Below are 25000 nucleotides of genomic sequence, written 5' to 3' on the forward strand. Positions count from 1 at the left end.
TAGAATTATGACCAAAAAGTTCTCATCTCATCTCAAGGTCTCATCTGACCACATGACTTTCTCCCATGACTCCTCTGGATCATCCAATTGGTCATTGGCAAACTTAAGACGGGCCTGGACATGTGCTGGTTTAAGCAGGGGAACCTTCCGTGCCATGCATGATTTCAAACCATGACGTCTTAGTGTATGACCAACAGTAACCTTGGAAACGGTGGTCCCAGCTCTTTTCAAGTCATTGACCAGCTCCTCTCGTGTAGTTCTGGGCTGATTTCTCACCTTTCTTAGGATCATTGAGACCCCACGAGGTGAGATCTTGCATGGAGCTCCAGTCCGAGGGAGATTGACAGTCATGTTTAGCTTCTTCCATTTTCTAATGATTGCTCCAACAGTGGACCTTTTTTCACCAAGCTGCTTGGCAATTTCCCCGTAGACCTTTCCAGCCTTGTGGAGGTGTACAATTTTGTCTCTAGTGTCTTTGGACAGCTCTTTGGTCTTGGCCATGTTAGTAGTTGGATTCTTACTGATTGTATGGGGTGGACAGGTGTCTTTATGCAGCTAACGACCTCAAACAGGTGCATCTAATTTAGGATAATAAATGGAGTGGAGGTGGACATTTTAAAGGCAGACTAACAGGTCTTTGAGGGTCAGAACTCTAGCTGATAAACAGGTGTTCAAATACTTATTTGCAGCTGTATCATACAAATAAATAGTACAAAAATCATACATTGTGATTTCTGGATTTTTTTTTAGATTATGTCTCTCACAGTGGACATGCACCTACGATGACAATTTCAGGCCCCTCAATGATTTCTAAGTGGGAGAACTTGCAAAATAGCAGGGTGTTCAAATACTTATTTTCCTCACTGTATGTGTGTGTATTGTGTATAATAATTATTATGATGTATATTTTAATACACACACATATTTTGTGCACTAATTTGTATATGCATATTTTGCAATAAACCTCAAATATATTATTTCTGTGCAACAACTTTAAATGAATAGTTTTCTACTTCTCCATTGTTTTAAATTTGATTAATTCACAATGATTCATGGAATTGTATGTCTTTCCCTCACTAAAGCCGTTAAGATCACAGATTTTCAAAAACCTTTTTGCTTCAAATCAAGTTTGTATGCAGGGGTTGCTCCTCGTAGCCGGTTGGTTTGACCGGAGGGGTTACATTTGGTGCCGTGACCCAGATGGGAGTGAGGTTTAGTTGGGTGAGTGTAACGGCTGTAGGCCAATAAGAGCTGAGCATGTAAACCTCACTCCCCTGGCCTCAAGAGGCACGCTAGCAAATGATCTGAGCGGCTATGGTCTTTAGCGTCCTGGTTAACACACCCGCCTCCCACGTAGTGACTCCGGTTCGAATCTCATTCGAATCAGGTTGAGTAGGACCGGTTACATTTGGTGCCGTGACCCGGATGGGAGTGAGGTTTAGGGGAGTGAGTGTAACAGACATAGGCCAGTAAGAGGTGGGCTCAAGAGGTGCCTATCACGCCACAGACCTCGGTTTGAATCCCGCTCAGAGCGGGTCGAATAGGACTAGAGGGGTTACGTTGGTGCCGTGACCCAGATGGAAGTGAGGTTTAGGGGAGTGAGTGTAATGGCTGTAGGCCAATAAGAGCTGTGCATGTAAACCTCACTCCCCTGGCCTCAAGAGGCACGCTAGCAAATGATCTGAGCGGCTATGGTCTTTAGCGTCCTGGTTAACACACCCGCCTCCCACGTAGTGACTCCGGTTCGAATCTCATTCGAATCAGGTTGAGTAGGACCGGTTACATTTGGTGCCGTGACCCGGATGGGAGTGAGGTTTAGGGGAGTGAGTGTAACAGACATAGGCCAGTAAGAGGTGGGCTCAAGAGGTGCCTATCACGCCACAGACCTCGGTTTGAATCCCGCTCAGAGCGGGTCGAATAGCACCAGAGGGGTTACATTGGTGCCGTGACCCGGGTGGGAGTGAAGTTTTGTTGGGTGAGTGTAACGGCCGTAGGCCTATAAGAGCTGTGCATATAAGCCCCTGGCCTCAAGAGGCACGCTAGCGATTGATCCGACCGGCTGCGGCCTTTAGAATCCCATTCAGAGCGGGTCGAGATGGATCGGTTACACAATTAAACAACAGAAGCTAAACTAAACATTTAGTATCTGACAGTGTTTCACAATAGAAATGTTAAAAGATCAACATAAATAATCACGGATGCCAACTAATAAACTTTTGTCTAATTACACCACTTTGAACTGAAAATATATATTTACGTGATTCCTGTAATCCGTACAGCAAATGTCCCAGAACCCCCAATAGCAACCTCAATTATGGGACCTCTGCATTAATAAAACCCTGTTTACGGCCCTGCTTGAAAACATAAAAATCTTACCTTCTTCTCCAATGGAGTGGTTGTTCCTGGCGGCCTCGGTGCTGCTCAGATCCGGCTTTACGCTGCTGGTCACCGTCATTCCAAAGCTTGTCTGAGACTCGTCTGCCGATGTGGAGATGGTCGAATCACTTTTTTCAGTACTGTAAGACACACCAGAGGATGTCGCTGTGCTCTGGATGATGGTTGTCGTCATCTCAGTGGTGCTTGGGTTGAGTCGCTTGGGTTTGTTCCTGCGTCTGTACTGGATTTCTCCACGAGCCTCGTGGCCGTGTGCAGTGGTGGAGAGGGAATTGGTGGTGGCAAGGGAATCAGAGGTGCCAAGGGAATTGGTGGTGGCGAGGGAACCAGTGGTGGCGAGGGAACCAGTGGTGCCAAGGGAATCGGTGGTGGCGAGGGAACCAGTGGTGCCAAGGGAACCAGTGGTGCCAAGGGAACCAGTGGTGCCAAGGGAACCAGTGGTGGCGAGAGAACTGGTGGTGGCGAGAGAATTGGTGGTGGCAAGAGAACCAGTGGTGGCGAGAGAATCGGTGTTGGCGAGAGAACCAGTGGTGGCGAGAGAATCGGTGTTGGCGAGGGAACCAGTGGTGGCGAGAGAACTGGTGGTGGCGAGAGAATTGGTGGTGGCAAGAGAACCAGTGGTGGCGAGAGAACCAGTGGTGGCGAGAGAACCAGTGGTGGCGAGAGAACCAGTGGTGGCGAGAGAACCAGTGGTGGCGAGAGAACCAGTGGTGGCGAGAGAACCAGTGGTGGCGAGGGAACCAGTGCTCAATGTCATCACCATCAGGGGTGTTTGGGAAGACGGGTCCGTGTCTCCCCACGAGCTGCCCTCCATCTCCGGGACTCTGCTCTCTCCGGAGTAGTTATCAGTTGATATGGAGACTTTGGGTTCGGCGGTTTTGGTTTTCTGCTCGGGTATTTCAGTCACCATGACCCAATCTCCTGCGGACACCGGACCGCTCTGTGCAGGTCGGCCCATGTGGTTGTTGCCCATGCCGTTTGGAAGGAGTGACGTCGGTATGTCCGTACTTCTGGATGTGCTAAATTTATCAGTGACGGATGAAGGAGCAGACAGCCATGAGCGACTCCACCACGACATCAACCCTATGAAGACAAACACAGGCTGTGATTACTGTGGTGGTTCATTCAATCAGCAGTGCATCTTCTCGGATTCATCCCTCCAGTCTGTTTTTTTGTCTCCAGAGAGCGGTGAAATGTCTGCCAGACTTTTTCATTACTTATTCACTTGACTCCAGTTTATGTTTACTCGTCTAAGACTTCAGGCTGTTTGCCTTTTGTCTGTTAGTGGTCAAGCGTCGCTACTACTGTTGCTCATTTTTAAGATCAGTTATCTGAATCACACTTTAGCGTGAATCTCCACCTGTTCTAGATATCAATTCCTCAAGTTATATGTTTTAGTTATATGCAGAAATATTTGTACATTCTTATTAGATGAAAATGTTGCTTTGGCAGTTGAAGTTAAAAAATAAATAAAACTGAAATAAAAAATAAAGTAAAAAAAAAACTAAAGCTAATAAAAACCTAAAAAATTAACAAAAATGAATAACAATAAAACAAAAATAATAAAAAACCGAAAGCAAAAACTAATAAAAGAGCAACTAACAAATATACAAAAAACGAATAAAATAAATAAATAATAAAAAACTGAAAACTAATAAAAGAGCAACTAACGAATTTATAAAAAATATACAAATTAATAATATTAAAACAAAAAAATTATAAAAAACTGAAAACAGTTTTTACAAAAATTTTCCAAAAATTCATAATAAAATTAAAATTATAAAAAAAATAAACAAAAACTAATTAAAAGCACCTAACGAATTTAAAAAAAATTAAACAAATTAATAGTAATAAAACAAAAAATAAACTGAAAACAGTTTTTGCTAAAATTTACTAAAAATGTAACAAAAACTCATAATACAATTAAAATAATAAAAAACTGAAAACAAAAAATAATAAAAAGCACCTAACAAATTTACAAAAAATTAAAGAAAAATTCATAATAAAATGAAAATAATAAAAAACTGAAAACAAAAGCTAATAATATAAGTACCTAAAAAAAAAAAAAAAAAAAAAGAATAATAAAAAACTAAAAGCATTCAAATTAAAGCTAATTTTAAATATTTATAAATACTATAATAGCATATAAATAATACTGGAATAACACTGATTCTTTATTATAACACAGGAGACGTCTGATCTTCACATTATGCCGCTCACAAAATTAAATCCCAATGTTTTCACTTAATGCACAATATAATATCACAGCAAGAAGAACTAACTGATAGATGATTACACTGTGCTGATACAAAAGCAATGGATATTTTACAACAAATGTGATTTTACTAAAGAAAGAAGCTGTTCCTAAACCTAGTGAGCTGTCTTGCTTCTATACAGGCAATTACAGCAAAACAAACTTAACACAAGCACTTGGCCAGCGCATCCTGCATTCAGTTATGAATTGAGTGCCGGCACATTTTGCAATGCAATGATGTGTGAAATCAATCATTGCTAGAAGCTAATAACCCAAGCACGCCTGCAGGCCAAGCGCTCGCGGCTGCATTTGCGTACTTGTTTCTGGCCTAAAGCAGCGTCCTAATGGATGAGCGCTCTGAAATGCTCCACATAATCAACTAAAATAATAAAATATTAGCTTTAGATCTGTTTGGTCAGTGACAAAGTCAGACAATTGCATTTGCACTGTAAAAAAATAAATCTGTTCCCATTAAAAATATATATAAACATACTAAAATATACACTCTGCTGGGTTAATGCTGGGTTAAAAACAGCCAAAGTTGGGTTGAAAATTTACAAACCCAGCAATTGGGTTGTTTTGACCCAGCAATTGGGTTGTTTTAAGCAAACATTTAACCGAACCGCTGGGTTAAAACAACCCAATTTGTCCATTTTCAACCCAACTTGGTTTTTTTTTTAACCCAGCATTTTTAGAGTGTACACTCTCAAGTTGGGTTGAAAATGGACTAACCCAGCAATTGGGTAGTTTTAACCCAGCGATAGGGTTGTTTTAAGCAAACATTTAACCCAACCGCCGGGTTAAAACGACCCATTCACTGGGTTAAAACATCCCAATTGCTGGGTTTGTCTATTTTCAACCCAACTTGGGTTGTTTTTAACCCAGTATATTTTAGAGTTTATGTTTGCCTTATAGGCAAAATTGCATACATTTGACTTGTTTAAAACAATTAAAAATACTATTTGGCCAGTGGAAAAGAATGAAAATATTTTGATATATTTAATCAAAAACAAGACAAAGAATGAATTTTTAGCAATGTAATGTGACGGCACAATCGGCATTTATAACCTCTAAAAAATGCTGGGTTAAAAACAACCCAAGTTGGGTTGAATATGGACAAACCCAGCAATTGGGTTGCTTTAACCCAGCAATTGGGTTATTTTAAGCAAACATTTAACCCAACTGCTGGGTTTAAACAACCCAATTGCTGAGTTTGTCCATATTCAACCCAACTAGGGTTGTTTTTAACCCAGCATTTTTTAGAGTGTAGTCTGCATCTCATATTTTCCTAATGTCCGGATAGGAATATGAATATGCAAATGTATGCAGATGAAATCATACATAGTAAAACGAGGTGTTGTAGCTCCATATATGGTTATTTCGGCCTGGAGATTCATGTGCGCACAATTTTCCGCTGACTGGATTTTAAAAAGGGAATTTTGCTGAGGTGCATACACACACTTCTGTGATGAAATCCACGGAAAGTTTTATACACAAGGCTCTTGTATGTTTGGTATATCAGCAGAATAAACCACACAAGGCATTCAAGCGTACAGTAAGAGTGCGTAAGTGAACAGTGTGGTAGCAGTTTTCCAGTCTCAGGCTTTCAACCCTCAATTATGAAGCTTCCACTGGGGCTGAGCCGAAATTCTGCCTTCCTGGAAAATGGACTTTAATAATGTAGGCGACAGGCCTAAGTTTCCATTTGACGTTAAACATTAATGCTGTCGGGTTCAGTTTGGGCCAGACGAGGTATCTGTATTAATGAAGACAGAAAGGAGACTAACTGAAGTATGATCCTGAAACTTTAACATTTGGGCCTCCTCGATTTGGGATGGATGGAGACTGGGGCTCATTTTCAGCCGAAAAGAAGATATAAGCATTAGCATTTCCATCAAAATAATGGGAAATGAAAATACAGGGCTCCAGACTAACTTTTCTCACTAGGAGCACAGTGGCCCCCAAATGAATATTTTAGGGGCACAACCAGAAAATGTAGGGGTGCACACCGTAAATCAACATGCTAACCAAATCTACTAATTTCCACTGTATTACTAATAAATACTGTGATAATACAGGGCTCCAGACTAACATTCGAGAGCAGTGGCACCAGTGAAGGAAAATTTATCATAAGGTTAATTTAATCATAAAATGACTATTGTTTTGCATTGTTTTGGTAACAAGTGCAGTTACTAATAATAGTACATGTTTGTTTATCGGAAATGTAACAGTGAAGCGCTGAGCTTGAATTGCTATGCAGAAAAAAATGAACTTTTATCAACAACAGTAATGTGCAAAAACCTAATTGTAAATATTCCACTCTTATTAAATGTACTATTGTTCTTCTATACCACAAGGAACACTCTTTACTTGTTTTCTGTGTAATCCAGTCACAATTTGAAGAAAAGTTTTAGTTTTTCATGAGACTTTGTGACTTTCTACTTTTTGTCCATGTATTAAGGAGTGAAAATGTCTAATAAGTCAAATAAGTGCTCCTATGCCACCACCTACTGCTTACACTGCAAAAAATGCTTTTCTTACTTAGTATTTTTGTCTTGTTTTCAGTCCAAATATCTAAAAAATCTTACATTAAGAAGCATTTACTAGACAAGCGAAAGTTTTTGTCTTATTTTGGGGGAAAATGACTCAAAATTAAGGGAGTTTTTGCTTAATATAAGCAAAATAATCTGCCAATGGGGTAAACATAATAATCTTAATTCAAACAGAAAACAAGATTATTTTGCTTACCCCATTGGCAGATTATTTTGCTTCTTTTAAGCAAAAACTCCCTTAATTTTGAGTCATTTTCCCCCAAAACAAGACAAAAACTTTCGCTTGTCTAGTAAATGCTTCTTAATGTAAGATTTTTTTTATATTTGGACTGAAAACAAGACAAAAATACTAAGTAAGAAAAGCATTTTTTGCAGTGTATAGTGTTTTGTTTAGTTTTTTTGTCATAAAGTGGCCAGCACCTTTACACTTTTAGTTTTACAAATCATCACACTAAAAATAATATTAAAATTGGATAATATTTAGAGCTTTGAAGTGCTGCAAAAAGTGTGAAACACTTGAAAAGTGCTTGAATTTCACTCTCAAAAGGTTGTACGAACCCTGAGATGAATAATGTACAACAACAACAACAACAAAATGGGGTGTTACTACATTAAATCCATGGTGAATGTTTATGATTTGTGGACTGGATACTGAATACTGTGGTGAATTAAAGCACTTTCTCACTGGATCTGCCAGCGCTGTTTAGTAACGGTGTGGCGGGATCGAGATCGGCCCGTGTATGAGCTCGCGCTGCGATGTGTATTATTGCTCCGAGCTGATAAACTGTCCGCGCAGCTCAGCTTAAATGAGTAGCGCGGTTCCATTCCACTTTCGTTTCATTTGCCGTCCGATGTGACTCATATGTAACAGAAATGGCAGCTCTTATCAGTTGGGCACCAGTGCGACCTCCAAACAAATTCAGTCACACCAGCAGGAAAAAAGGTCGCAAAATGCCACCATTTAGTCGCAGTCTGGAGCCCTGAAATATCACCTTCCGTTTGCTCACGGTAATTAAATATGACGGTGTTGTTATCACAGATAAATCCAAAATGGTTGATCAATTTAACAGACATTTTGTTAATGCTGGTTGCGCTTACGACAATAATCCCGGTACTTGTTCTTCAGTCTACTCGGCATCTGTTAGGCATTCACCTGCCTTAGGTCCACCCTCCCTCTGGGGCATTGGGGAATTGCTTAAAGGGTTATTTCTCCCAAAAATTAAAATTCTGTCATTAATTACTTTCCCTCATGTCGTTCGACACCCGTCAGACCTCCGTTCATCTTCAGACACAAATGAAGATATTTTAGTGTAAATCTGATGCTCTGAAAGGCCTCCATTGGCTCAATGCACGGTTCACTCTCAAGACCCTTAAAAGGCACTAAAGACGTTGTTACAAAGTCCATCTCACTACAGTGGTTCTACAATAACTTTATGAAGCGACGAGAATAGTTTTTGTGCGCAAAAAAAACCAAATAACGACTTATATAGTGATGACGATTTCAAAACAATGCATCATGAAGCTTCGAAGCGTTATGAATCAGTGAGTCGATTCATGATTCGGATCGCGTGTCAAACTGCTGAAATTTGGCGATCCAAACCGCTGAATCGACTCACTGATTCATAACACTTCGAAGCTTCATGATGCCGTGTTTTGAAATCGTCATCACTATATAAGTCGTTATTTAGGGTTTTTTGTGCACAAAAACTATTCTCGTCACTCCATAAAGTTATTGTAGAGCCGCTGTAGTGAGATGGACTTTGTAACGACGTCTTTAGTGCCTTTTAAGGGTCTTGAGAGTGAACCGTGCCATTGAGCCAATGGAGGCCTTTCAGAGCATCAGATTTACACTAAAATATCTTCATTTGTGTCTGAAGATGAACGGAGGTCTGACGGGTGTCGAACGACATGAGGGTAAGTAATTAATGACAGAATTTTCATTTTTGGGTGAACTAACCCTTTAACCTGGATGTTCATAAATCTGCTGGATTGGATGAATTAGATCCATTATTTTTTAAAGAAATCAGCTTATATTATTGCAGCGCCCATCACTTGCCCTTAAGGTTCTCAACGACATCATATGTGCCATTGACAACAAATGAATATTGTGTAGCTGCATTTGTTGATCTGGCAAAGGCCTTTGACTCTCCGTGGAACATGACATACTGACGGATAGGCTAAGAGGTATTGGACTCTCTGAGAGCTGTCTGGCTTGGTTCAAGAGTTACTGCTCTGGTCGTTCACAATCAGTAAGGGTGGAGGGGTTTTGGTCAGATCCCTATTTAAAGAGGTCCCCCAAGGAAGTATACTGGGCCCTAGTGTTGTAGTACTCGAGATCGGTCTTGGTCTCGAGACCGGTCTCGAGACCACTTTTTAAAGGTCTTGGTCTCGTCTCGGAATCGACCATATTTTTACTCGGTCTCGTCTCGGTCTCGGACTCAGAGGACTCGGGATTTAATTTCAAGACCGGTCAAGACCACAACTGAGAGCATATCACGAAATTATTTGTTAACATCATTACTGTGATGATTAGACAAAAAACTTCAGACCAAAAGCTTGACTCGTGTCTAATTTTAAATACTTTTAGTTTTTACTCCCCTCCCTGCGCTGCGCCGCGCCGCGCCGCCAACCCCCACATCGCATCACACACACTCCACACGTGAATGCTTGAGACAGGAGAGCAAGCTGTGCCGTCACCGTGGCTGTTGGAGAGATGTCAGCCAAATCTTCTGTTATACAATTTGGCTACCTAAACCACAAAGAGTTCATCTGCAAAAATGCATCCAAAAGAAAACATACAGCAGTGTGTAAGTTCTGCAACGCGACGCTTACTGAGACGGCTGGGACCACGTCAAACTTCTATCGACATTTGCACTAATATGCATTAATTCACACTTAACTAATGCACAGATAATCATGAGTTAATGTATTACTAATGGTGAACTAACCCATTTATTAATGATTACTGCATCAGCAACTAATGAAGATTCAGCATGATTAATATATTAAGTAATCATTAAATTGTTATTAGTTAAATGTGTCAATGTATTAATTCCTTAATAACATATTATATGAACTAATAATGTAAAGCAACGTGTTAATTACCTCAATGGGTCAAAGCCATGCATTTCAACTTCCAGTTGTCTGCTTTAATGAATCATTAGCTAATGATTTACAAAGGTATCATTGTGTTATGACTTTACTTGTTGGGGCACATGACTATTAACTAATTCAAAATTAATTCAAAACCCATAACCACAAGTAAATATTACTTAATCAATTAGTTAATAGTCATGTGCCTCAACAAGTCATAACATAATGACACATTTGTAAATCATTAGCTAATGATTAATTAAAGCAGACAACTGGAAGTTGAAATGCGTGGCTTTGACCCGTTGTGGTAATTAATTTAAATGATTAGTTAGTATAATATGTTATTAAGGAATTAATACATTATGATATATTTAACTGATAACAATTTAATGATGACTTAATCTATTAATCATGTAGAATCTTCATTAGTTGCTGATGCAGTAATCATTAATAAATGGGTTAGTTCACCATTAGTAATACATTAACTCATGATTATCTGTGCATTAATTAAGGATGAATTAATGCATACTAGTGCACCCGTATTGTAAAGTTTTACCCACTTTTCCCATTGATCAGATTTTATTTAATTTTTCTCATTAACTACAGCTTTATGTTTTGTCCTTGGTGGCAAGCTTGTTAGAAGTGTTTTGCCACGGCAGTTCATTCAGGTCTGGCATATAATGTCATCAATGTTTGAGGTTCTCCCAATTACAATTTTTGTAATTTTTTTGGCCAAAATGCCTGCATCGTGTTAGGTGGATGGCAAACCATTGAAAAGGAGTTCTGAATAAATGGTTAAGTTCATTTCAGCTCTTAAGTGTTTATTCGCATTTATTTGCTAAAAAGATAAATTCCCACATATCAGCAATGCCTGTTGATTATTTTATCAAAACTTCTCTCTTACACACCCACACACACGAGAGAAGTGCCAATCGTATGCATATTCCACATTTTATCAGAAGTGTGTCATGCAATGTGGGGATTTGCACTGGTCTTGGTCTTGACTCGGTCTCGGCCTGTCTTGGTCTTGGTCTTGACTCGGTCTCGGCCTGTCTTGGTCTTGGTCTTGACTTGGTCTCGACCCTTCAAAGTCTTGGTCTTGTCTTGGTCTCGGTTTAGGTGGTCTTGACTACAACACTACTGGGCCCTATACTTTTAACATTTATGTTAATGATATTGTTTTTGCTGCAGGTAATTCTCACGTACATTCAGTTCTACATTGACCACTGCACTGTCCTTATTGCAGGCCAGTTTTACCCGCATTCAACGTGCTTTCGCTAGTCACCGGCCTTTGAGAGGTTAGTTTTAGGCCCTGGTCATGTTACACCACTGACTAGTCACATAATAACATGCATGTTCCGTGAGTGTGACGAAATAGAGAGAAAGCGAGGGAGAAGTCATGTGGCTTGCCTTAATATTTATATTCGCCATATAATATATTTATCATTTTTATAGCCGCTATGAAGAGCTGTGCTTACACACTGCCTATTAGAACGCCTCCGATTTGCCGCTTTCCGTCTGTCTCTCATTGAAAAGGAAGTAGAGTCTTGCTCTCTCCGCGTCCCGTGTGAAACTGTCTTTATGCTCTACTGCCAGCCAAATTTATAAACGTCCTACCAGGAATTCTCCCGATGGCCACTCCGGGCCTGGATGGAGGCGAAATTACAGTGTGCTTTAAAGAAAACACTTGTTCATCTGTCAATCATCACTGTGTCGCATTGCATTATATGCTTTAAAAATACAACGTTTTAAAAACGAAGCATTTAAATGGCATTTTAATAAGACATCCATAAATCATTTGTTTGTTATAAAATGCTCTTAACATGCTGATAAGTAATGCTAAATCTAAACAAAAATCATTATTATTTAAAGGCGCAACATTTTTAACTTAGTTGAATAGTTGGAGTCTATATATATATATATATGTATTAAATAATCGTACATTCTCAAGCGTTCTCAGTTTCTACAGTGTACAACAGAATCAATCTAATTTTCCTCTCAGCGTGTCTCCACTACTGTTCTTAAAATAACCGCCTCATTTCAACTCTTTTATTATACGCAGTGCAGAGCTTTAGCACTTCTTTATTGTTAGAAACAGAAAAAATGTCCTACACTGCCTACCCCATTGGCAGATATTTGTTCTTGTTTTAGGCGTAAACTCAATTTAGATTTTTTTTACTTCATATATTAAGTCATTTTAGAAAAAAAACAGGTTAGTCTCATTGAGATTTTTCAGGAGAGACCTGGCCAAGATCACACAATCACAAAACAACACAAAAAAGGCAAAGACAACTCAAGTACATTTCAATGATATAAAAGTGCCATTAATTAAAACATTTGCACATGTGGATGGACTCATCTATAGATTTAACATAACCTTTAAACCCATTCAAGGAAATAAGACTATGTAGTAGGGCTGGACGATTACCCGAAAACTAATTTCAGAACCTCTAACCCACGTTATTTTCCCATGTGGGTTATTTGGGTTTTCACGTGACTCCGCCCCGTCAGTCACATCAAGAGCAGTTTGCAGACACACGGGAAGATGCAGGAGCGATTATCTGTGTTTATAGATGCCCAGATCGCTTTCACTTGCATCCTCATGAAGTTTGTCAATTAAATGAGTTTAAAGGCCTGCCAGTTTGAACATTAAAGCGATTGTGCACTATTCAAGAACAACATTATGGAAAACTTCTCCGTTCAGTGCTCATGAGCTTTTTTCTGTGAGACAGAGAGCCGTGTCTTTGACAACGCGCGCCAGATCACTTTCACTTGCGTCCTCACAAAGCTTTGTCATTTGTATGTGTTTTAAGGCCTGCCAGTTTGAACATTGAAGCGATTTAAGTCCATCAGATGTGCATTATGTTGAACTAATGCCTGATATATAGTGACACACGAACACTCAGACAGAAGCTCGCACATCACGTGAAGATCGCGCGCAGAGAGCAGCGCAGAAACTCATTTTCAATGCTGCCCTGTGATTTATCACTAAAGTAGTTTAGAAACACAACCGTATAGCATAGATTTCAATACCTTTGAAGTAAGTACAAACCACAGCTTCATAATGAATAGAGGCGGTATGAGTAATTCACACACAATCACTCTCTCATTAATGCATTCAGATAAATGTAATGTAGGCCTATGTGCCTATGATGTACAATAAGCAAAAATCTGCCCCATAGACAATAACTGCTGTTTCCTTCAAGTATTTTAAAATCACAAAGAAATGCACTTTCATTAGAACAAAATATCCCACCTTTAATATTTAGAGTACAAACCTTATCAGTGAACTATGAGGGAAAAAAAAGGAAAGCCAAAAAAAGAGCAAAATAATCATTCATTAATCGTAATCGAGGTAACATGTTTAATTAATCGAGATTTTTATTTTTGAGCAAATGGTTACAGCCCTACTCTGTAGTTTAAGTGTTTTCTGTAGGTCATTCCGAGTTGAAGGTGCAACAAACATGAAGCCTTTTTGCACAACTCGGTCCAGGCTTGAGGTACATTCAATGAAATCATTTTCTGGGATGCTAAGCCATAAGGACTAGCATGGGAGCCTGCCTATGATACCCTTATATATAAAGTTATAAAGGTGAATAAGCCGGCGATTTGACAAGGAGGGCAAATTCACTGTGGAGTAAAGTGTACAGTGTTCCTGTCTCTATGAAGCCCCGCCTTCTGAAAAGCACACTGTGCTCTGATTGGTCGGCTGGATCAGTGTGTTGTGATTGGTCAAGCGCTTCCAGCGTGTTTGGGAAATGCCCCGCCCCTTCCCATAACCACCAGTTTCAACACACTACTAACTAACTCAACCAGGCCCCGCCCCCTTTATTCTGGAAGTGTTTGTTCCCGGAAAAAACTCAACACTACAAATGGAGGGAGTTCAGAAACAGTTGCTGCGTCCCAATTCGCATACTTTTCGTACTAAATAGTATTCGAACATAGAATTAGTATGTCCCGAATCGTAGTATGTTGAAAAGAGTATTCCAATGATTCCTGGATGGTCTACTATTTCCGGTCAGAATCCGAAGTGCAGATCGATGCGCACTCTAACGGCTGATATTACCCACAACCCATTGCGAGATGGACGAGGATTCAATTAGAACTACAAACGCGGATAAAAAGTGTTAAAAAACTACAAACATGACGGTTAAGTAGAGAGGGTTAGATAAAGGGGTTTGAGTGAGCAATTTTCAGTATTTAACCTGACGAAAAGATATTTATTCAATATTATCCTCCTTATATTTCACCTAGCCGCATTGAGAACTTTTGTAATGATACGTTTGGCCATTAACTTTTAAATGCATCATTGTATTTAAACTGCAAACACTTGAGGAGAGTCTCTGCATTAAAGACCCACAAATGGCAGATCTGTATTCTCTCCGATACGGTAAGAAATCAAACTGAATGTGGAGGATTTGAACTGTGACGATGATTGACAGGGCAGTTTAACCCTCTGGGGTTCTCCTGGTCAAAAATGACCCGAAGCGTTTTTATAAACAAATGTTAAAAATCGTAGCTTCATAGGAATGGTCCGAAACTTGGTACTTGGTATATGAACACCCAAAAAAATTGGGGACAGGATTTGAAAAGTCTAAGTGGTCGTAAAAAAAATAGTCACACTCAGGACCTTCGGGTCAAAAATGACCCCCATAAGAAATGAATGGGAATTTGGCAAAAATATGAAAATACAGAGTTTTTTCTGCATACAATCTACAAATCAGCCAGGATGCAGAAAAAAGGACTCAACAGTGAAGGGGTGAACCTCTAAAACATCAAGAGTGCAAAACAGACAAAAAACCACACACACACACACAATTAGCTTTTGGAATGGCACACGTTCATTTGTGTGTGCGTGTGTTTTTGTATGTATAAGTGTGTGTGTGTGTGTGTGTGTGTGAGTTTTTTTTTGTCTGTTTTGCACTCTTGATGTTTTAGAGATTCACCCCTTCACTGTTGAGTCCTTTTTTTCTGTATCCTGGCTGATTTGTAGATTGTTTGCACAAAAAAACAAATTTCCCATTCATTTCCTATGGGGGTCATTTTTGACCCGAAGGTCCTGAGTGTGACCCATAAATGAAGACTCCCAGAGGGTTAAACGTGACGGGACGCACGTAACTAAGCAACAGAGTCCGTTAAAGATGACAAAGTAGTGTTTGTCCCAAAGCTTGCATACTCTTCTGCTACACACTCAAAAGTATGTACTTTTTCTTCACAAAAAGACAACATACTTTTAGGTCGTAGTATAAGTAGGCGAATTGGGATGCAGCAAGTGACTTTGGAGAGATGCTCATCATTACACACTAAAGAAAGAGGAACATTGATGAAAGTTTTTGGTAGTTACCTGAGGCGGGAGTTGCAGTGTTTTGCATGTCCCTCACGGGTGTCTCTGTTGCCGCCACACTCTTGGTTGTCGCCTCCGCCTCACTTCCTGTCAAGTAGCGCCAGGGTTTCCATAACGAGCTGACGATGTTGGTGAGGGAACTCTTGCCCTTTCCTTGAGGAGCTGTCGGACTGACAGACTGACCGGATAGACCTTCATCCTCATCCTCTTCCTCTGCGGCCGACCCACCAGGCCTCAGATCTGACCCCGGAGCGGGGACCACCTGTTCACTGTCCGGGAACGAGTCCAACTGTCCACTCCAGTCCAGAGACGTGTCTCCAGCGCGGAGACGGACTGTCAGATACTCGGCTGACAGCTCGGGGGCTTGGGCGGCCATGTGCGGCTCTCTGTCCAAATCCACCTGTCCGGTCCAGTTAGAGGGCTGAAGGTCAGGAAGGTCAGACTGGCCGGCAGCCTGTGCGTCTGGAATACAGTCGACATTCAACTTAACATGACAAACAACACTGTTTACTTCCAAAATATGACATTTCCAAGTGAAACAGGATATTCAACAAGAATAGTTCAGATTTGACTTGCTCTTTCAATGACAGCAAGTATGAGAAATAACTCATTTGAACAACATACACACATAGTCCGGGGTCAGTAAGATTTAAGTAAGAAGTAAGGCTGCATTTATTTGACGAAAAATACAGTAAAATCAGTAATATTGTGAAATATTATTATAATTTAAAATAAGTGTGTTCTACACTCACCTAAAGGATTTTTAGGAACACACACTAATACTGTGTTTGACCCCCTTTCGCCTTCAGAACTGCCTTAATTCTACGTGGCATTGATTCAACAAGCTGCTGAAAGCATTCTTTAGAAATGTTGGCCCATATTGATAGGAGAGCATCTTGCAGTTGATGGAGATTTGTGGGATGCACATCCAGGGCACGAAGCTCCCGTTCCACCACATCCCAAAGATGCTCTATTGGGTTGAGATCTGGTGACTGTGGGGGCCATTTTAGTCCAGTGAACTCATTGTCATGTTCAAGAAACCAATTTGAAATGATTGGAGCTTTGTGACGGTGCATTATCCTGCTGGAAGTAGCCATCAGAGGATGGGGACATGGTGCTCATAAAGGGATGGACATGGTCAGAAATAATGCTCAGGTAGGCCGTGGCATTTAACGATGCCCAATTGGCACTAAGGGGCCTAAAGTGTGCCAAGAAAACATCCCCCACACCATTACACCACCACCACCAGCCTGCACAGTGGCAACAAGGCATGATGGATCCATGTTCTCATTCTGTTTACGCCAAATTCTGACTCTACCATCTGAATGTCTCAACAGAAATCCAGACTCATCAGACCAGGCAACATTTTTCCAGTCTTTAACTGTCCAATTTTGGTGAGCTTGTGCAAATTGTCGCCTCTTTTTCCTATTTGTAGTGGAGATGAGTGGTACCCGGTGGGGTCTTCTGCTGTTGTAGCCCATCCGCCTCAAGGTTGTGTGTGTTGTGGCTTCACAAATGCTTTGCTGCAGACCTCGGTTGTAACGAGTGGTTATTTCAGTCAAAGTTGCTCTTCTATCAGCTTGAATCAGTCGGCCCATTCTCCTCTGACCTCTAGCATCAACAAGGCATTTTCTCCCACAGGACTGCCGCATACTGGATGATTTTCCCTTCACACCATTCTTTGTAAACCCTAGAAATGGTTGTGCGTGAAAATCCCAGTAACTGAGCAGATTGTGAAATACTCAGACCGGCCCGTCTGGCACCAACAACCATGCCACGCTCAAAATTGCTTAAATCACCTTTCTTTCCCATTCTGACATTCAGTTTGGAGTTCAGGAGATTGTCTTGACCAGGACCACACCCCTAAATGCATTGAAGCAACTGCCATGTGATTGGTTGATTAGATAATTGCATTAATGAGAAATTGAACAGGTGTTCCTAATAATACTTTAGGTGAGTGTATGTGAATATCTAGTAAAATGTAATTTATTTCTGCGATGCAAAGCTGAATTTATCATTATTACTCCAGTCTTCAGTTTCACATGATCCTTTACTAATCATTCTAATATGCTCAAGAAACATTTATGATTATTATCAATGATGAAAACAGTTCATATTTTTATTTTTCAGGATTCTCTGATGAATATAAAGTTCTAAAAAACAGCATTTATTTGAAATGGAATCATTTGTAACATTATAAATGCCTTCACTGTCACTTTTTATGCTTCCTTACTTAATAAAAGCATTAATTTCTTTCAAAAACTTGATGTATGTATAAAATTGAATGTATATACTGTGACTCTATGACTTTAGGTGGAAAATATGACTGAATTTCTTATAATTCTCAAACCATTCTAACTTTTAAAAGTGTGTACACTGCAAAAAATGCTTTTCTTACTTAGTATTTTTGTCTTGTTTTCAGTCTAAATATCTAAAAAATCTTACATTAAGAAGCATTTACAAGACAAGCAAAAGTTTTTGTCTTATTTTGGGGGAAAATAACTCAGAATTAAGGGAGTTTTTGCTTAAAATAAGCAAAATAATCTGCCAATGAGGTAAGCAAAATAAACTTTTTTTGTGTGTTTGAATTAAGATTATTTTGTTTACCCCATTGGCAGATTATTTTGCTTATTTTAAGCAAAAACTCCCTTAATTTTGAGTTATTTTCCCCCAAAACAAGACAAAAACTTGTGCTTGTCTAGTAAATGCTTCTTAATGTAAGATGTTTTAGATATTTGGACTGAAAACAAGACAAAAATACTAAGTAAGAAAAGCATTTTTGCAGTGTAACATCCCCTTGGATATATATTTAAATGAGCAGAATATAATTATCAATCAAAACATTACAAAAGTGTTCGCAAGGTCATTTAAAACTCTCATCCTTTTCTAAAGAGAAGCTGAAGATTGGACCTGATAGACAAGATTATGACTTTTTCATGCAAAAACCTTGACTAATATTAAAAGTGGACATGTGAGAATAAGGTAAAACATGCAAACAGGATGTTGTGATGGATTCTGGACAGGTCATCCACTGGCTAATGCTGTAAATGAACTGTACCGCTGGTGGAGGACTGAGATTGGGCAGCGTCTTCTGAGCTGTCGTCTCCGGTCATGTACCTCCAGGGTCTCAGTAAGGACTTCACGATGCCCGTCAGAGCCTTCTGCGGTGTCTTCGCTGTTGACAGATTAAATTCAATCACTGCAGTTTCTCTCTCTAAACACATGACTCAAGTGCTAGAGCACATGCAAGAGACGTCAAGGTCACGGTTCCATTACCAGGCAAACCTTGAATGCACTGTAAATCTCTTTGGATGGAAGTCTTGTCAGATAAATCAAGCATTCTGTGTTAGTTCAGGCAGGCCGTGTAGTCAAGCTCCGCAATCAGCTGACATCAGCTCAAACCCCGCCCATATCAGCCGCCCAGATCCGACTCCGATGCACTCAATTGGTAACTCCCACACAGTGCGCCTTATTTAAAGGATTAGTTCACTTTTAAATAAACTTTTGCTGATCATTTACTCGCCCCCATGTCATCCAAGATGTCCATGTCTTTCTTTCTGCAGTCGAAAAGAAATGAAGGTTTTTGATGAAAACATTCCAGGATTGTTCTCCATATAATGGACTTCAATGGGCTCCAAACGGTTCAAATGACAGTTTCAGTGCAGCTTCAAAGGGCTTTAAACGACACCAGATGATGAATAAGGGTCTTATCTAGCCAAACCATCAGTTTCTGAGAGAAACCCAGCAGTATTTATGATATTATTTTACCTCTTATCAGACGAACGTGATCATCTCTGAGCTCCGCCATAATTTCCGCTAAGTGAGGTCGAAATATGAGCGTGGTTATAGATATATCGATCGTAGATGCCTCATTCTACTGATCCGTGCAGGCGCTAATGAGGCATCTACGTATACATCTATAACCACGCTCGTATTTTGACCTCACTTAGCGGAAGTTATGGCGGAGCTCAGAGATGATCACGTTCGTCTGATAAGAGGTAAAATAATAGCATAAATACTGCTGGGTTTCTCTCAGAAGCTGATGGTTTGGCTAGATCAGACCCTTATTCATCATCTGGTGTCGTTTAAAGCCCTTTGAAGCTGCACTGAAACTGTCATTTGGATCTTGAACCGTTTGGAGCCCATTGAAGTCCATTATATGGAGAACAATCCTGGAATGTTTTCATCAAAAACCTTCATTTCTTTTTGACTGCAGAAAGAAAGACATGGACATCTTGGATGACATGGAGGTGAGTAAATGATCAGCAAAAGTTTATTTAAAAGTGAACTAATCCTTTAAGCGCAATTTAAAAGGTGCAGTGTGTAAGTTTTAGCGGCCTCTAGTGGTGAGGTTGTGAATTGCAATCCCCTAATGCTCACCCCTCCCTTTCAAAGCACTTAGGCCCCATTTACACCACATGGTTCAAGTGAACCAATTCTGATTTTTCCCTCTCATGTGGCACAGATCGGATATGACGTGAACGTGTAAGCAGGAAAAAAACACATGAATTCCGATATCCTCACTCATATGTGCTAATAAATCCGATATGATTCGGATACGTGCATTTGCGTCTGCCATGTAAGCGGTCAAATCGGATATTCCCCAGTAAATACGAGTCATACGTCTTTGGAAAAGGGGCGGAGGCGAATGACGTCAACTCAGGTGGACACGAACTGCGATCACATGACACTAATGGCGGATTGGAAGATGAAGGTACGACACAGTGGAGCCTTTGGGGTGAAGACACCAGTGTTCATTTTGACAGCAAATTTTGATTTAGTTTTAGTCATAGTCTTTTGACTAAAATGCAATTTAGTTTTAGTCATATTTTTGTCACCTGAATTGTTTTTAGTTTTAGTCTAGTTATAATCTCCTAAATATCATAAGATTTTAGTCTTTTATGAGTTTAGTTAAATTGTGATACATTAAGCATTACATAACCGACGGCCACTTTAACTGACATTTTGACATCATTTTGTTTTTAACATTAAAAATACATGAAAGAGCTCAATTCACTTTTTGGTTTGTTTTTTAAAAACATCTATATAGTTTTTATAACTTTGTATTTCTGTTTTAGTTATTAGGCCATATCAGGTTAAGCTAAAGCTTCAAATAGTTATTTTTTTTTATTTCAGTTAACATTTATTTAATTTCAAGTAATGAAGATTTTTTTTAATGGTTTTAGTGAACTATTATAACCCTTGATACTTTATTGAATATGTGTCAAATACTGGTCTTTCCTCCTGACTATGAAGTAAATGGGAATTAAATTAAATACAGTTTATTGTGTAAGCAAAAACTAATATATAACGCGTGACTTTTAATTACAAACAAGTTCGAAATACACATGGACTCTTATTTTGAAATGTCTGCGCCTCTGTTGCAGTTGCAGGAGCTCATTCAAGTTCAGGAGATAAAATATGCATTGATACAACCGTCTAAAACAAATTACTATATAAACATCGTAAAGTAAACATTGTCATTATTCATCCGCATTAGTTCATAAACAATTGTCTGTCATAAATGTGTGTTATTGATTGAGCCGCTCTGGAGCTGGATTGGGGGTGTGTGAGCCGTGTTTTCCAGCAGTTAGATCAGCTCAACTCAAATGTGCTCATCTGTGACACAGGACATCAGTTCTGACCCCATCTCTTCCCTAATCCACCCTCACTAACATTTTCGTCTCGTTTTTATTTGTTGACAAAAATGACAGTTGATTTTCGTCATAGTTTTTGTCATCCAACACTAGTTTTTATTTAGTTTTCGTCAGTGAAAAAAGGTTTTTGACGAAAATTATGACGAAAATTATTCGTCATGAAATTAACACTGGAAGACACTGTACAGTGTAATAATTTCGTCTGCATCCATTGCATATCGCGCCGTTTTACTTCCTTTTCCGGGTCAGAAGGTCTTGGGCTGTGTCACCAGTGGATAATGTAAATGCAAATATCGGATACAGGTCGCTTTTAAAAGATGATGTAAGCGGGTCGTCAAACAAATCGGATATAGTCAGCAAATCGGAATTGGGCATCAAGACCGGCAGTGTAAATGCAGCCATAGAGAAGCTACGGTGGCCGACACAGGACAAAAATGAAGTTGTCGGACACAGTAGAGAGTAGCTAGCGCTCTGTAGAGAAGTTTGTCCCTTTAGGGCTCCTGTAGAAACATGGCGGCTTCACTGTAAGGGGACCCACGGTGTGTGTAGATAGAAACGGCAATAAAAACATAACGGTTTATTATGTAAGGTCTTTAAACACCACTGAAAACATAGTTATGTATATTATATTGCATTTCTGTCAATAGATCCTCATAAATACTACACACTGCACCTTTAAGTTCAGTCTGCCTGCTTGGCTGCTTCGCAACCCACCTCCTCCCCAGCTCCTCCTGAAACTGTGTTTAACTTCATCAGTGTCGTTCTGTTGTCACTGAGGCATGCTCTGCTCTCAATGGGGGATTTACGCTTCTCTCCCAGTTTAAGGAAATGTGAGGTTGTCATCAGAACATGTTCCCTGTCTTTAGCTTATGATAATGATGGGGAATTAAGAACAGAGCCATATCGCCAAATGTAACTTTTGCAAAATATGCAAATAAAAAGTTGACTAAAAGTTTGTCTATGATGTTTTTGACTTAAGTGGTCCTGACTGAAATAAATCTATATTCAGAAATATATACCATCTAATATTTAAAGAAATGTATTATGCAGTTTGTATACTGTGCAAATGTACTTAATGCATATAATATCAAACTACATTAAAAATGGTCTCAAAAAGCAATGCGTTTGACTCGACTTTCCATTTCCATTTCCAAAAAAAAAATGTGTGTGACTTTTAACCCACAAAATTGATTTAAAAATGCACAATATATTTATTTCCAAGATGACATCTGTACAGCACTTGCTGAATATTATTATACTATTATTTTAATTATATATATTTTCAATAAATATTACATATTTAATTATTTATTTCATATATAGTATATTATTTAGTATATTTATTTATTTATTTATTAATTAAACAATTAATTCAATAAATATTTTTAAATAATATTAATACATAATATACAATTAATATAATAATTATATATTATAATATAATATTAATAATATTAATAACAACAATAAATTGGTTAAAAAATATGATTATTGTTATATATTAAATTATTATTTATGTAATACATTGTATACTTAATAGTATATTATTTTGGATATTTATTTATTTAGTAAATAAATAAATAAACATTTAAAAACAACATTACTTCATAATATACAATTACTATAATAATTATATTAGAATAATATAAATAATTATATTAAAATTGAATTATAATTATAATACTATTAATAACAATAATATATTATTTATTAATATTATATTCAATTATTTATTTAATACATAGTATCCTTTATACTTTAGTATATTTATTTATTTAGTAAATACATAAAATATAATTATAATAATATTAATAACAGTAATAAATTGGTTACAAATTTTAAACTTGCTGAATAATATTATTACTATTATTTTATTATTTTAATGATATGTTATGTATTAATATCACATAATAAATTATTAATGAGAGCTGAACGGCCCTTGCTGAATAATATTATTACTATTATTTTATTTATATATTATGTATTAATATATTATATTACAATGTTTATTTATTTAATACAGTATACTTAATAGTATATATAGTACATTATATATTATGTAAATAAATATTTAAAACAATATTTATACATAATATACAATTAATATAATAAATATATTACTACTAATATATATATATATATATATATATATATATATATATATATATATATATATATATATATATATATATATATATATATATATATATATATATATATATATATATATATATATATATATTAGGGCTGTCAAAAGATTAATCGCATCCAAAATAAAAGTTTGTGTTTACATAATATATGTGTGTGTACTCTGTCAATTATTATTTATATATAAATACACACACAAGCATGTATATATTTAAGAATTTCTTTTATTTTTATAAATAAAACATTTATATTTATATATATTATAGATTATATAAATGTATATACAGTATATACATGCAAATATTTCTTAAATATATACATGAATGTGTGTGTATTTATATATAAATAATAATTAACAGAGTACACACACATATATTATGTAAACACAAACTTTTATTTTGGATGCAATTAACCGCGAGTAATCGTTTGACAGCCCTAATATATATATATATATATATAAATAAATTGGTTTTTAAAATAAAAATATTTCAAAGATGAAAGCTGAATGGCATTTGCTGAATTAAAAATGCATCATTGAATTAGTTAAAAATATAATGCCGTAGAGTGATATTTTAGCCGTGATCAGATCTCTAGCTGCTGCTGTAAAGCATGACGTACCTCGATAGCAGAAAGCATCAAAGCGTGCGGATCCGTTGCTCAGTTGTGTTGCTGGAACGGTTGGGACGCCGGGTTCTCCGCCGGGACACTGTGAGCGCAGCACACGAACTGAAGACCTCACGCTCCCATCAGACAGCCAGCCCGGCTCGCAGTGCTCCAGGCCAGACCTCCAGGCCAGGTAGAGCTGACCCACGGTCGCCAGCCGGCCGCCCGAAGACTCACACTGAGCAGAGGCTTCCACGCGAGTCAGCTTATCCGGGACGGAGGCGGGAAACACTTCACCTGGAGAACGAAGGGATGAGACCGGACGACAGATGGCTCGTGGGTTCGGCTGATTTAACGTCACAACACTAGTATATAATAACGGTTACAGCCTCATGTTCAGCACGTCAAACAACACCTGATAATACACGTGAAGCCATCTTAAAGGTCCCATGGCATGGCATTTTTCTATTATTTTATAATGTTTCCTGAGGTGTACTTATATTGTTAGTATGATTTTTACATTAAAAAATGTCATAATTTAGAAATAAAAGGCATTTTTTTCTATACTGTTATTACCCCTCTGGCTGAATGCCCTGTTTCAAGAGGCGTGTCTGCTGTGAGACTTCAGTTTTGTGATTGGCTGACATCTTTGCATTTGAAATGAGTGTTAGTTTATGTTGCAGAGGAAGGGGAGGTAACCTTTCCTGGTATGACGTCATAACAGGAAAATTCCAGATCAGCTAATCTGAGCTCTCATTTTCTCAAAGGCAGAGAAAGACAGCCAGAACTCGCTTTACACCCATCAACATTTCTAGCAACTTGGGGACCATATTCAGGCTAGGGGAACTCATATTAATGTTAAAAAACCTCATCAAATGAAAATTTCATGTCATATATATATATTAGGGCTGTCAAAAGATTAATCGCATCCAAAATAAAAGTTTGTGTTTACATA

At 38.2% G+C, this 25000-nt stretch overlaps 1 protein-coding gene across 1 annotated transcript in view; it reads right to left on the bottom strand.

Annotated features, from left to right (window-relative positions):
* ncana (neurocan a) overlaps positions 1-25000 on the bottom strand; it is a 133699-nt gene that overhangs the window by 46574 nt on the left and 62125 nt on the right. Inside the window, exons 6-9 of the mRNA XM_079819706.1 lie at positions 24061-24342; positions 18696-18812; positions 15638-16099; positions 2377-3477 (exon numbers count right to left, since the gene is read on the bottom strand). Of these exons, the coding sequence (XP_079675832.1) occupies positions 2377-3477; positions 15638-16099; positions 18696-18812; positions 24061-24342 (1962 nt within the window). The remainder of the gene's footprint in view (positions 1-2376; positions 3478-15637; positions 16100-18695; positions 18813-24060; positions 24343-25000) is intronic.

This window comes from Gobio gobio, assembly GCF_949357685.1.
Source record: "Gobio gobio genome assembly, chromosome: 6".
Lineage (NCBI taxonomy): Eukaryota > Metazoa > Chordata > Actinopteri > Cypriniformes > Gobionidae > Gobio > Gobio gobio.